The 13,046-nt window shown below is 42.4% G+C and overlaps 3 protein-coding genes across 3 annotated transcripts; 2 read left to right on the plus strand and 1 right to left on the minus strand.

Annotated features, from left to right (window-relative positions):
* Positions 1–141: 141 nt before the first annotated feature.
* On the minus strand, positions 142–5,099 carry BDB00DRAFT_873291 (WD40-repeat-containing domain protein; the record flags this gene model as incomplete). The annotated part of the gene is made up of 22 exons (XM_053127070.1): positions 142–202; positions 258–426; positions 508–836; positions 1,016–1,173; positions 1,246–1,348; positions 1,418–1,559; positions 1,659–1,745; positions 1,829–1,909; positions 2,000–2,042; positions 2,110–2,172; positions 2,246–2,347; positions 2,454–3,074; positions 3,153–3,235; positions 3,327–3,387; positions 3,509–3,674; positions 3,768–3,885; positions 3,954–4,161; positions 4,232–4,316; positions 4,386–4,628; positions 4,721–4,827; positions 4,888–4,946; positions 5,042–5,099. The coding sequence occupies 22 exons, from the start codon at positions 5,097–5,099 to the stop codon at positions 142–144; spliced, it is 3,147 nt and encodes a 1,048-aa protein (XP_052978796.1).
* A 670-nt stretch (positions 5,100–5,769) lies between these two features.
* BDB00DRAFT_429129 (valyl-tRNA synthetase) lies at positions 5,770–9,895 on the plus strand. Its single transcript, XM_053117358.1, has 8 exons — positions 5,770–6,041; positions 6,178–6,298; positions 6,379–6,601; positions 6,677–6,923; positions 7,033–8,097; positions 8,165–8,671; positions 8,786–8,941; positions 9,017–9,895. The coding sequence occupies exons 1-8, from the start codon at positions 5,883–5,885 to the stop codon at positions 9,521–9,523; spliced, it is 2,985 nt and encodes a 994-aa protein (XP_052978797.1). The 5' UTR covers positions 5,770–5,882; the 3' UTR covers positions 9,524–9,895.
* Positions 9,896–11,601: 1,706 nt separating this feature from the next.
* On the plus strand, positions 11,602–12,049 carry BDB00DRAFT_429358 (uncharacterized protein). Its single transcript, XM_053117359.1, has one exon. It carries the CDS (start codon positions 11,722–11,724, stop codon positions 11,962–11,964), a length of 243 nt encoding a protein of 80 aa, XP_052978798.1. The 5' UTR covers positions 11,602–11,721; the 3' UTR covers positions 11,965–12,049.
* The last annotated feature ends 997 nt before the right edge of the window (positions 12,050–13,046 follow it).

Consider the following 13,046-nt stretch of genomic DNA (forward strand, 5'->3'; position numbering starts at 1 on the left):
TATAAAGTGCCCGAGTTTTGACATTTGACAAAAACAAGCGACTTTATAATGACTGGGAGACCGAATTATATCGTTTATTACATGGAGACAGTAGCGTGTACTTTTTTTCTATTCTATTTGCGAAACGGGGGTTACATGTGATTATGACGAAACCGAGAAACTTTCGAGTCCAATGCCGGCAATAGCAGCATGCGTGACACCACTACCAAAAAAAAGAGTTAGGTTAAAAATCATGTTGTTATTGGGCTTTGCCTTACCCATAGTCAGCAGTATCCATGGTAGACGGGTCAGGCACATCAACAAATGAAGCATCCACCAAGATTAGCGCAACTCCGTCCGATCCCAAATCCTTGACAGTCCACATATTTAATCGTTGATCTGTTGACGTGGAAAGCACTGCCGTATTATTCTGGATCAACCGTGTTCCTATAATAATAATAATAATAATAATAATAACATTTGGTTTAATTTGACTGGGTATCTCGCCCACCTTTCTTGTTTCCTTACCTGTGACAGAGGATGCATGTGCTTCCAAGATAGAACATGGGTTGCCAACAGCAGTAACAACAATCTTTGCATCATCATCATCGTCCTTGCCGCCGCCAAGTGCAAGTTTGGCTGCTACAAGTGCATTATCTTCGCCTCCAGTAACAATCGTCAGGGTATTTTCATCTGGATTGTATGCAACTTGAAGGCAATTGACACCGGATTGATGTGGCTGGTAAGTATACACAGGTTCATCGAATTTAGCTGCCGTGTGTGTAGGATCAGCTTCTAATGCGGCAACGTCTTGGATGGATTCTCGTAATTTTTGACTGATATCCCATACAGCAACACTGGAAAACGATAGGTTAATAATGATCTCTCTCTCTCTCTCTCTCTCTCTCTCTCTCTCTCTCTCTCTCTCTCTCTCTCTCTCTCTCTCTCTCTCTCTCTCTCTCTCTCTCTCTCTCTCTCTCTCTCTCTCTCTCTCTCTCTCTGTGCTCCCGCATCCTTTTATGTCAAATATATATACCGTCCATCTGTTGCTCCAGTAAAAAACAGAATTCGATCCTGTTTTTCGTTATCACTACCAGGTATAACAACATGATCCATTTGTAAGAGACATCGTCTATGCCAAGATCCGTCTGCAATCAACGAGAACTGTCGAGTCTTTTCATTGAATAGCCAGATCTATCAGGACACGTGTAACAGCGTTGTATTAGCTATTAGTAGTAGGTTGAAGTTTTATATATCCTCACGTACTCTGACTGTAGAATCGGAATAGCCCGCGCCGACCAAATGCAGTCCTTGCGCTGTATCAATGGCATGTACTGTGATATCCATGATGCGGGTTTCAATCACTTGACTAATGGAATCATGTTTTTTTGTGAGTATTAAAAGAGTAATCAAATGAACCGACAATGATATGATTTACCTTACTGCGGGACACACAGCCCATTCCAGACAATTGAGATCAAGCAAGTCACCGTCTTTCATATTCGGTGGTTTGCTCACTTCAAGTTTCCAACAATACAATTCTTCTCTAGCTCCACTGGTGAACAAGAGTGTATCAATACCTGATGTATAAACAGAGATCAGTATCATTGTAAGCACTGTTTTCTTCAACATTTTCATAAGAAAAAGAGAAACCAGTTTATATATGTATATAGGCTTACCCTTGCTTGTGTCTATCGATTTGATGACAGATGTATGTTTGCGGACATTTGAAAGTGTAGCGAATTTGGTGTTCAAGGATGGAATATCTATATTAAGAGGTCACGAGTGTGAGCATAGAAGCCTACTGTTGCTTTTTCTGTGTGTGACATACACACTGGAATTACTTTACATTGATGGAATTTGAGGACAGTGTCTTCACCAGCAGAAGCGAATAACAAGGGGAAAGAAGGATCGTTTGTTACTGCGGAACCTAATAGGGGAGAGCGACAGATTTGAATGAGATATATACAAATAAGTATCAGAAGCAACGAATAGTGATATAAAAAAAAAACCAACTTACTCAAGTATCGTACAGCACGAACGTCTCGACCGTGGAAGTTATCCTAAGTAATAAGTAAGCCATCATATCACGCATTGACTCCTATTTCCGAACAAAAAAAAAAACTTTACCTGAATAACAGTACTACTGAAACTGCCGTTCACGGATGATTCGTTGCGGAAGTATGCGAACAACTGTAAAAAACAAAAAGTTAAGTTAACGACTCCCCACATAGTCTATTGTCACACTAGGTCTGTCCCTTCTTACCTGCTCTTTTCGAACAAATGTGAATGTAGACAAATCCAGCTTTGTGTCTGCCGTCTTAAACTGCCAACGACGATGAGCTCCACCACATGCAATGGAAACCAGCTAAATTTCGAGGGGTGGCAAAGGGAGAAGGAGGCAGTAGCAATGATAAAAAGCAAAGAGTTACTTGATAAGCCTGTCTTACCACATAATTTTGTTGCTTGCTTACCTCAAACGTCTTTGTTTCATTATATACAAAGAATCTTTTACGATAAAAGCCTAATAGCAACAACTCGTCATTGAGCCACAGTGCACCTTCCAGCCAGCCCTTGGTGACCTTGTTGCGATAAATTTTCTCCAATATCCATCGAGACGTTTCAATCATGGTATCGCCTTGACTTGCAATACCCAATTTGGTCTTTTCTTCTACTTTTCCAGAGCCATCACCCTTGCCCGCCGTATTGGCACTACTAGTAGTAGTAGTACTACTGCTCTGTTGTTGTTCGTTAGTGTTCCGTACAAGTCGGTATTGGATATAACATCCATCACGTCCAGTAGTCCAAAACACAACTTCCTTGTTGTTGTTGTTGTCGCAATGTTTGAGGGTGACACTACTGATCGCTTGTCGTCCATGTGTTCTTCTCAGTTGCATCAATGGATTGACAGTCTGAGGTTGTTGTTGTTCACTACCACTATGTTGCGTTGTTGATAATAGCGGAAGCTCGTAAACGACCATTGCTCCTTCGCGAGAACCGCAAATCAAAAGACGCGTTTCTTCGACAAGTTTCAACGAGAGCATGTTGGTACGTTCGGTAGGTTCTTTGAGTTTATACAGCGTTTCAAAAACGGGCTAGTATATTCCTCAAAATGTGTGAGTTGCTTTCTGTTTTTTTTTTTGACCGCGATATCTATAACAAATTATTCTTACCGTTGTAGGGTCAGTAGCATCAAGTTTGTGGAGATATGTTGCTTCGCCAAAACCAATCGATACGATATAAAAGACATTCGGATCTATTTGATAAAAGAGGGTTCTTTTGGTGGTTGGCATAATCACTATTTTTTCTCTCATCACGACTCAGTAGTATGTTTTTTTTTTTGATACCTCGAGAGTTTTCAATGAATATTTCAAAGATCTTTGTTTCGTGCACTTTTAATTTGATAGGCTATTAAAGAGAGAGAGAGAGAGAGCATTAGCAACCATTATGCCTACTATACAATCTCCTTTTATATACATAGGAGTGAATCACATATCACAAAGCAAAATGACGACATAGTAGTACATACCTCGAAAATACGGTCTGTACTAACTAGCAGTAAATGACCTTCAATACTGCCAACAATAACAAGACGGCCACATGGAGAAGGAGACATCATTGCATATTTAACATAACTTGGATCACTATGTAAAATTGTCCACTCGGCGCCCTTTTGATCGCCTCTCAGAATACGACTACATCGAGTGTGTATGTGTGTTAATATAGTACACACACTCTCTCTCTCCCAAGTTTCCTTTATCCTTTGTCCAGATCAGCTTTTTTTTTACCCTTCATTGCTGCATGCCACGATGGTATCAAGACCCGTAAGACAAAAGTTACGGAACGTTTCAGGTTTGCTTGGTGCAGCCGCCGGTAGTTCCACCAATGTTAGATCATCTTCGGATTCTATGTACACAGTGGAGATCAGCCGTTAGTTTGTTTCCAAAACGAACAAAGAAAACTCGTGGACTCACCAATGTTATTGTTCTTGATAGATACAAACGACCATAACCGAATTCCAGAGTCTTGACCACCCGTGGCAACAATTTTGTGTTCAGGACTGACTGCACAACTCCATACGTTTTTGCCGATATGGCCTTCCCAGCACGCTAAACAATCACCATCCTCATCCCCTTCGTTTTTGCTCACTAGTGTGTTTTTCCATACACGACATGTGGCATCCTACAGCAATCAAGTATCGTTTTTTTTTAGTTATTTCTGAATTTGTACACCCTGATTTTTTTACGCTTACCTCGGATATACTGATAAGATGTTGATCCACGAACTGACAATCCCAAACCCGAGCAGTGTGGCCAAAGATAATTAATGGATTTGTTCTACACAAATTTCCTTTCCTGTCAGTCTTCTTCTCTTTGGAAGCAATTTGTCATTTTGAACTTTTTTACCGTTCGCCTTGTAAGGGCCATATGCGGATCGTTCGATCATCGGATACACTGGTCAACATGCTGCCGTCAGGATTGAATCGAACACCAAAGATAACACCTTCATGACCCACGAGCTGATGGGATACAACGCCCTCGTTATCCTCGTTTCTGTCTGTGATCTTCCATACATGCACCTCGTTAAAGACAGTGCCGGAGGCTAATAATAGGTTTTCTTTTGTGGTGCCATGGAAACGGGCCGAGTATCTTTGGCCCCGGGTATCCACAATCACAATAGATAAGTATTTACTGTGATGTCGTATCCACACTCTTAGGCGAGGGAAAAAAAAAAAACTTACAAAATACATCGGACTTGGCATTGGACTCGATCCACAAGTACAGCAGACGGATTGTCTTGCTTGATTGCATAAATTTCAACTTGATTATGGGCGAATGCTACTGCAAGCTAGATATTTCTATGTTAAACATCAATTCGCTTGGAAAATAAAAAGCGATCATTTGTTACCTCTCCAGAATCCAACCAGCACACATCCATGATCCAGTCAGTAAATTGATACGCGTGACCTAGAGATATGCTAATTTGGTATGGTGGGGGGGGGGAGTATATTTTGAGTTCGACATGTTTTATTGGTGTGTGTTGATCTACTGTCATCCATTACCTCGCTTGATTTTCGGATGCTGCGGTGATACAGACGAGACGCATTGTTTTTGATCCATAAACTGAGTAATATTTACACGTCTCGGTGCTATTCTTGTGAACTACCAGTAATAGTAATATACCATGTTAAGTGTGTTTATCGTTGCCACTATTCATTGAGAAAAGAGAGAAAACGAAATAATTTTTTTTTGTGGGGTTTTATTACCAGGAACAATACGGTGTATACGGTTGGCAGGCAATACACTCTCACACGCTAAGAGTTTGCCTGTATGTACATTGTATATTTTCAAAAAGGGACCGTGTCCAACAAGTAACAGCGTTTCGTTAAAAAAGTAAAGCGATGTCACAATGCCAGCAAAAATATCTTTTTGCAGTAATGTCGACTAGTAAGGAAACAGCCACCATGCAATGAGTTAAAATATAAACTTGGTATATACATGGTATAGCTCGCCCCAAACAAAAGTATACGAAGCGGTGTAGTGTTTTGTTCACAGTGTGTGTTTGGTCAAGATACCTCATGGTGAGTCATTGTTGAGCTGCGCATTGTGTGCTAAAAAAGGCGGGAAAGTAAAAAAAAAAAGGTTGTCAACGCTTCCAGTGAGTAGTAGTGGTGGCGATTCGGGGGTTGGGTGTCGCATGAACCGGAGGTAGGGTGTTGGACAGCCAATTCTTGGTTGGGAGAAGGAAAAGTGGCTTGGACCCAGAATGACTCTGGGTGACATTTTTGGACGCAAGTATGCAAAGCTCACCCCAACCCCACCCAGCAAACCCGCTCTTTTTTTTTTGTGGGCGAATATATATAGCTTCTCTCTCTCTCTCCCTCTTTGACATTTTAAAAAAAAATGGCCACCGAAGAAAAGAAGGAAAACGCTCCCCCTGCAGCAACCGATACACCCACCGATGCTGACGCTGCCGCTGCTGCCAAGAAGGCTAAGAATGAGGCAAAGAACGAAGAAAAGCGTCGTGCAAAGCTTGCCAAATTCGAGGCTAAGAAGGCCAAGGTAATAATAAATTACTGTCTTTTTTATTTTGCAAGGCATAGTAGTAACAATAGTAAAAAACATGATTCCGCGCGCAATTGCTATATCGATTCAAAAGAACTGACACTGTTCATGTTTACGTAAATATATGTTATAGCAAGAGGCAGAGAAGAAGAAGGCCGCAGCAAACGAAAACAGTGAAAAGAAGAAGAAAAAGGCAGCCAAGACTGCTGAACAGCCCGTCTTTGTCAACAAGACGCCTGAGGGTGAAAAGAAGGGTAAATCAGAAAAAAAAAACGCGTGTGTGTTATTGAGCCCAAGTATATACCCAGGAACCGAGCTTAACCTGATGTGGTAGACATGTCCGAACCTATGGCCGGTGCCTATGATCCACACGCTGTTGAGTCTGCTTGGTATCATTGGTGGGTCAAGCAAGGCTACTTTGAGCCTGAATTGACCGAGGATGGCAAGATCAAGCCCGAAGGTTTGTTTGTGGTTCCTGCACCTCCACCCAACGTCACCGGCTCGCTTCACATTGGTCACGCCTTGACTGTCTCTATCCAAGATACGCTTGTGCGATGGTAAGCTAAAGGGATTCCTTCCACTTTTTAATTGAAAAAGAGCTAAATCAAGAAAAAAACGAATTTTTGTATCAGGAACCGCATGTTGGGCAAGACTGTCTTGTTTAATCCCGGTACAGATCACGCCGGTATTTCGTGCCAATCTGTTGTTGAAAAGAAGCTTTGGAACGAGCAAAAGAAGACGCGCCATGATTTCGGTCGTGAGGCATTCGTTGAGCAAGTGTGGCAGTGGAAGGAAAAGTACGGTGGCAGAATCCATGAGCAGTTTTACCGTCTTGGTGCTTCGTATGACTGGAACAGAGTTGCATTCACCATGGATCCTGTAAGTTTCCTCGCATGAAATTTTTGGCATGGCTGGGGTGGGTGAAACACGTTCGCGTGATGGGATGGGATCAACGGAAACTAACCCAGTGGGGAGGGGGGAATATTAGAAACTCTCGAAAGCTGTTCGTGAAACGTTCGTCCGCTTGCATCAGGAAGGCACCATCTATCGTGCCAACCGTCTCGTCAACTGGTGTGTGCGCCTGAACACTGCCTTGTCGAACCTCGAGGTCGAAAACAAGGAATTGCCTGGTCGCATCCTGATGAACGTGCCTGGCTATGAAGCCAACGAAAAGTTCGAATTCGGTGTGTTGAACGAATTCGCCTACCAGATTGAAAACTCGGACGAACGCTTGGTGGTTGCTACCACGCGTATTGAAACCATGTTGGGTGATTCTGCCATTGCCGTCCACCCCGAGGATCCTCGCTACAAGCATTTGCACGGCAAGTTTGCTGTGCATCCATTCCTCCCTGAACGCCGCATTCCTATTGTGACAGACGACGTTGCTGTTGATATGGAATTCGGTACTGGTGCTGTCAAGATCACACCCGCCCACGATTTCAACGATTACGAAGTCGGCAAGCGTCACAACCTTGAATTCATCAACATCATGAACGACGACGGTACCTTTAACGAAAATGCGGGTCCTTACACGGGCATGAAGCGTTTCCATGTCCGTAAGCAGATCGTTGAGGACTTGAAGGCCAAGGGCTTGTTTGTGGATGTCAAGGATAACCCAATGACCGTCCCCGTGTGCTCCAAGTCCGGCGATGTCATTGAACCTATCATGAAGCCCCAATGGTGGGTCAGCTGCAAGTCCATGGCTGATGCTGCTATCAAGGCCGTCACCGATGGTGAATTGAAGATTGCTCCCAAGGTCTCGGAAGCCGACTGGTTCCGTTGGTTGGGCAACATGCAGGACTGGTGTATTTCGCGTCAGTTGTGGTGGGGCCACCGTGTGCCTGCCTACTATGTCAAGTTTGAAGGCGAAGATGCTACGGATTATTCCGACAACGATCGCTGGGTTAGTGGTCAAGACGAAGCTGCTGCTAAGATCGAAGCTGAAAAGAAGTTTGCTGGCAAAAAGTACACCTTGGAGCAGGATCCTGATGTGCTTGACACCTGGTTCTCTTCTGGTTTGTGGCCATTCTCTCTCATGGGTTGGCCTGATAAGGTAAAAAACACACACACACACACACACACTTATACATTTAGAGCTAACAACAAACTTTTTGTCATAGACCGACGATTTCGAAAAGTTCTATCCTTCGTCGTTGTTGGAGACTGGTTGGGACATTTTGTTCTTCTGGGTCGCCCGTATGGTCATGCTTGGTATCAAGTTGACCGGCAAGGTGCCTTTCTCTGAAGTCTTTTGCCACGCCATGATCCGTGATGCTCACGGCCGTAAGATGTCCAAGTCGCTTGGTAACGTCATTGATCCTGTCGATGTCATTGAAGGTATTGCCTTGGACGGTTTGCACGCCAAATTGCTGGAGGGTAACTTGGATCCTCGTGAAATCGAAAAGGCAAAGGCTGGTCAAAAGACCGATTACCCCAAGGGTATCCCCCAGTGCGGTACCGATGCCTTGCGTTTCGCTCTCTGCGCTTACACTACCGGTGGACGTGACATCAACTTGGATATCCTGCGTGTTGAGGGTTACCGTAAGTTCTGTAACAAGATCTGGAACGCTACTCGTTTCGCCATGATGAAGCTGGGTAACGACTTCCAGCCCAATGCTGATGCCAAGGTAATATCTCTCTCTCTCTGCTTTTCTTGGCCTGTTTTTTTTAATGGCTGCTGTTTAGAAAGGTGAAGAAAAAAAAGAGGGGAATAGTTAATCATGAGCTCTTTATACATGTAGCCCACCGGCAACGAGTCCTTGGCTGACAAGTGGATGCTTTCCAAATTAAATGCTGCCGCAAGAGACACCAACAAGGCACTTGCCGAGCGAAACTTCATGGCTGCTACCAGCGCTGTCCATCAGTTCTGGTTATACGATCTCTGTGATGTATACATTGTAAGTCCACTTGATTAGAAAGAACCCTATATCTAGTCCATTAGATACTAACTTAAATCAACTTGTGCTCGATAGGAAATCATTAAACCCATCTGCGACTCCACCGACGAATCGATGGCCAAGCAAAAGCGTGCTGCTCAGGATACCTTGTACACTTGTTTGGAAGGTGGTTTGAAGTTAATGCACCCATTCATGCCATTCGTGACCGAAGAATTGTATCAGCGCTTGAACCGTCGTGCTGGCGACAAGGTCGAGACCATTGTCAAGGCCCGCTACCCTGTTGAAGAAGCATGCTATGCATTCGCCGAAGCTGAAAAACAGTTTGATGCCGTCTACGAAGTTGTCAAGACCGTTCGTAGTATAGCCGTTCAGTTCAACGTCAAGAAGGATGGCGTTGCTTACATCCACACCGATGATGTTGACTTAACGACCTTGCTCAAGGGCCAATTACTGGCTGTCAAGGCTTTGTGCAAGGGCATCAAGGATTTGACTGTCCTTGAAAGCAGCGATAAGCAGGAACCTGCCGATTGCAAGAAGGCTTTAGGTCTCAAGGATAAGGTCGCTGTATATCTTAAGGCTTAAATCTAGAGCGTGTATCTTTTGGGTTATTTTGCTTTCATGCTTTGTTTCTAAATCGTCTATATATTTCTTTCTCTATACTTTTTGTTTTTAACTCCATCTTCCATCGCATGTTACTATAATAATCCTGTTTGTATATGTGAAATTTCTCCTCAACTTTTATATTGTGGATGAAAGTCTATTCAAAATCTCATCAAATTTATTGGAAATGAAATGTTCTACCTGACAGACTCAATTGATTTTGAATATTTCTGTGTATGTCCTGCTATGCAGGGGAACACAATTCGTGTACCCGCCGACGCGAAATGGATGATCGAGTATGACAGGTAATGCGACGTGTAATATGCTTTCTTTTTTTGTAATAAAGGATGGATGACCAAAAGGTACAACCATTATATTGCAGCTTGCGCGAACGACAGCTCCGATCACAAGTCGTGTTGATTAAAGAAGCTCTTTTGCGGGATTGACGAGCTTGACTATCAACGTCGGCAACAACACAAAAGCGGTCTCACGATAGCAACAACTGTATCATCATTCTGTGGTGCGTTGTCAAGTTTTATTTACCACACGACAGTGTCTATGACATAGCTAACGGGGGGGGGGAATTCGCTGTGGTGGAGGGAAAACGATACATTTACAAGTCTCAGGTTAAAATCAAGTTCCATTTACCAGAGAAGATGTTAGAGTGATTATACAGCGCTGCCAGCAGCTACGATGATTCGATATAGATGATGCATGTGTTGGGATGCCATCAATCGTGTTGCATCAAGCCTCAAAATTTTGACGTACAACAAACCTTTTCAACCTCCTAAATCACTAAACAAAGTCAAATAAATATCGATCGACACTTATATACAAGAATCGAGGAATTTTGAAAACAATCTTTGCATACATTGCGGATCTACCACTGGAACAGTACATAATGTACGATATCCGGGGATGTATATTGTAAAAAGCATGTAATCTCACAATATTGCTGTCTCCCGCTTATAGAGCCACTACTCTTACTATCAAAAACACAGCTCTTAAGCGTCGCAAATGTATCGGACATGATCGAGTTACAGTAATCGCTGGTGCTATCATGAAATCTTGGGCGACTTACTGCAGACCTTTTTATTTCAATAAAGCGCGTCTACAGCATTGCAGTGTCGTCGAAATTTACACAAATTGTTTGAGCGATACGCAAGACTGTCTAAATCTTAAAAAAGTCATAAGAAAGCATATTATTTCGGCGCTGCGCTGAGTGGCATCAAAACATCGATCTTCATCAAGCAGGTGCAAGCCTGGTTCATGTTATAAGTCAAGGACTCCAAGAGCTTATTACCACGCTATGTAAATCCGGCCAGCTGTCAAGTATCACTCTCGCCAGAATGGACACCGTTACAGACCAAGCCATATACATACTGTTGGAAAGCTCAGTATTAATACGTATGATAAACTGGATTGCTGGGGAAAACGTGTCGGAGCAAGGTGCACGAGGACTACGCGATAGCACCCTTCAAACTCATACACAAGGAAGTCTACATATAAGTAAAAAATAGTGCATACACTTGCTTGCTGTTTCAAATACACCACGTTATGCACATGTATGAAAAGTGGAGGTAATTGCTGATGCGTGTACGGTGATTGAGCTCCATCGAATGCTGGATCAATATGCAAGTAATAGCTATCAAAATTGGCCTGCATCCTCGTGGAACCGAATCCGATTGCCGTTGCATATATAGCTATCAATTCACGTTGCCAATATACAATGATCGCGAACACATCATAGAGCAATATAGACACAAATGGTGTTGTCGTTTACTCATAAGAGGGTGATCCTTGTCATGGCGCAATGAAAATGGGTAAGGATGCGTTTTTTGCTTACGTATATACAACGATGAGAATGTGAAAGCATGAAAGAAGGTTAACTGGTGCTATTAACAGCTGTACATCAACGACCGAGCCCAGAGGTGTACTAGTAGTATAGACAGGAGGTCGTTCTAAATCACTGCATACTTATAATGCAAGGCATATAAATTTTCTTTATATTGAATCTTCTCAGCAGGAAAATCCATCACATGATCAAAAGCATCATTCATCAGCACCATAGTGGTTATTTGGAATACATAAAAAGCTCCACATACTATCGCGGATGACGAATGTGATTTATTACCAAAGCACAAAAGTTCTTTGCCTCAAAGTAAATAAAGATACAAAACATGCACGCACTAATGCACAGTAGCCCACGAAACCTGGGGCTTGCTACATATTTCTGCTTGCTGCGAGTCCGGTCACGTTCCGCCGCTCATGTAATGAGTGTAAGGGTGAAGCCAGGCGCACTGATTGCATATGATACTTTGAACGTAGTATATGGTGCTACTTTATCAGGAAAACAACCTATCTTGCATTATTTTTGCAGCTTAAAAGTTGCTATTGCTGAGCAACACTGTATACCACATTGAAAATATACCCAACTCTCTTGTGTGTGCTATAGATACAACTGACTTGGGAACAAAAGTGACAGTACAGTATACGGTATTAATATTTGTATATGTGCATTCACATGTTCATGTGTACTTATAGTAGTAACAATGGAGTATGCTGTTTGAGACTACAAATAAACAAAAGGGGAGAGATGTAGAGAATATGAGATCGCTCTAGTTTTTTTGTTTATGTTTCTCTTTGCTGCTGCTGCTACTATGTAGTTGCTGTGTGTTGTCGATCTGCCGAATCATCCAATGAAATTCATTTCAGAAACAACATGACAGATTCTAACGTTTTGGAACAAAAAACAAGATTCTATATGCGTGCATTTTAGGGAAGAAAGAAAAAAAAAGCAGGAGTAAATATAAACATAGCGGAATAGTTCCGTTGTTACATATAACAGTGAATGCTTATAATAATGATAATAAGACTACTTTTTACTTTGTTCCTCAATATCAGGGGCGGGAACGAGAGGGACATCATTATGTTACAAGATCCCGGCTCTACATTATGGTACCATCATCATCATCATCCTTTATTTTCTTTTATTAGAAGACAATCTAACTGTATTTATTTGTTTTTGAAACAGTATAGGGTTATGAAAGGTATGCTGTGTGGCTAGTTGTGTCTTTGTGTGATCGAGCATTATTCATTTTTTTTTCGTATATTACTCTTTACACATAACAAGAAGAAAATAAAAAGATGAAAGAAGTTGCAAATAAACAAATTACATTGAGAAGAGGGGGTTATTGCGCAAGTTGGTTAGAACAGTTCCAGTAGAAATAGCGGGTAAAAAGTGCATTTGTGTTTATACGTTGTGGTGTGGAAAGGGCGCGAGAGAAGAAGAAGAAAGACGAACTAAGGTGAATGGTGGAGATAAGTAATGAGACTAGAAAACAGTGCGAATGCAATTTATATGACTATGTATTGAGTAGATCAACAAATCGTGCTTGATAGTGTCTTTTTTTTCTGCGCTTGTTGATCATGGCTGAGCAGCAGCAGAAGAAGAAGTGCACATGAGTTAGTGTGTGTGAGTGTATGGCGTGGCGCAAGGATTGTT

This window comes from Zychaea mexicana (genome assembly GCF_025766255.1).
Source record: "Zychaea mexicana strain RSA 1403 chromosome Unknown BDB00scaffold_46, whole genome shotgun sequence".
NCBI lineage: Eukaryota > Fungi > Mucoromycota > Mucoromycetes > Mucorales > Lichtheimiaceae > Zychaea > Zychaea mexicana.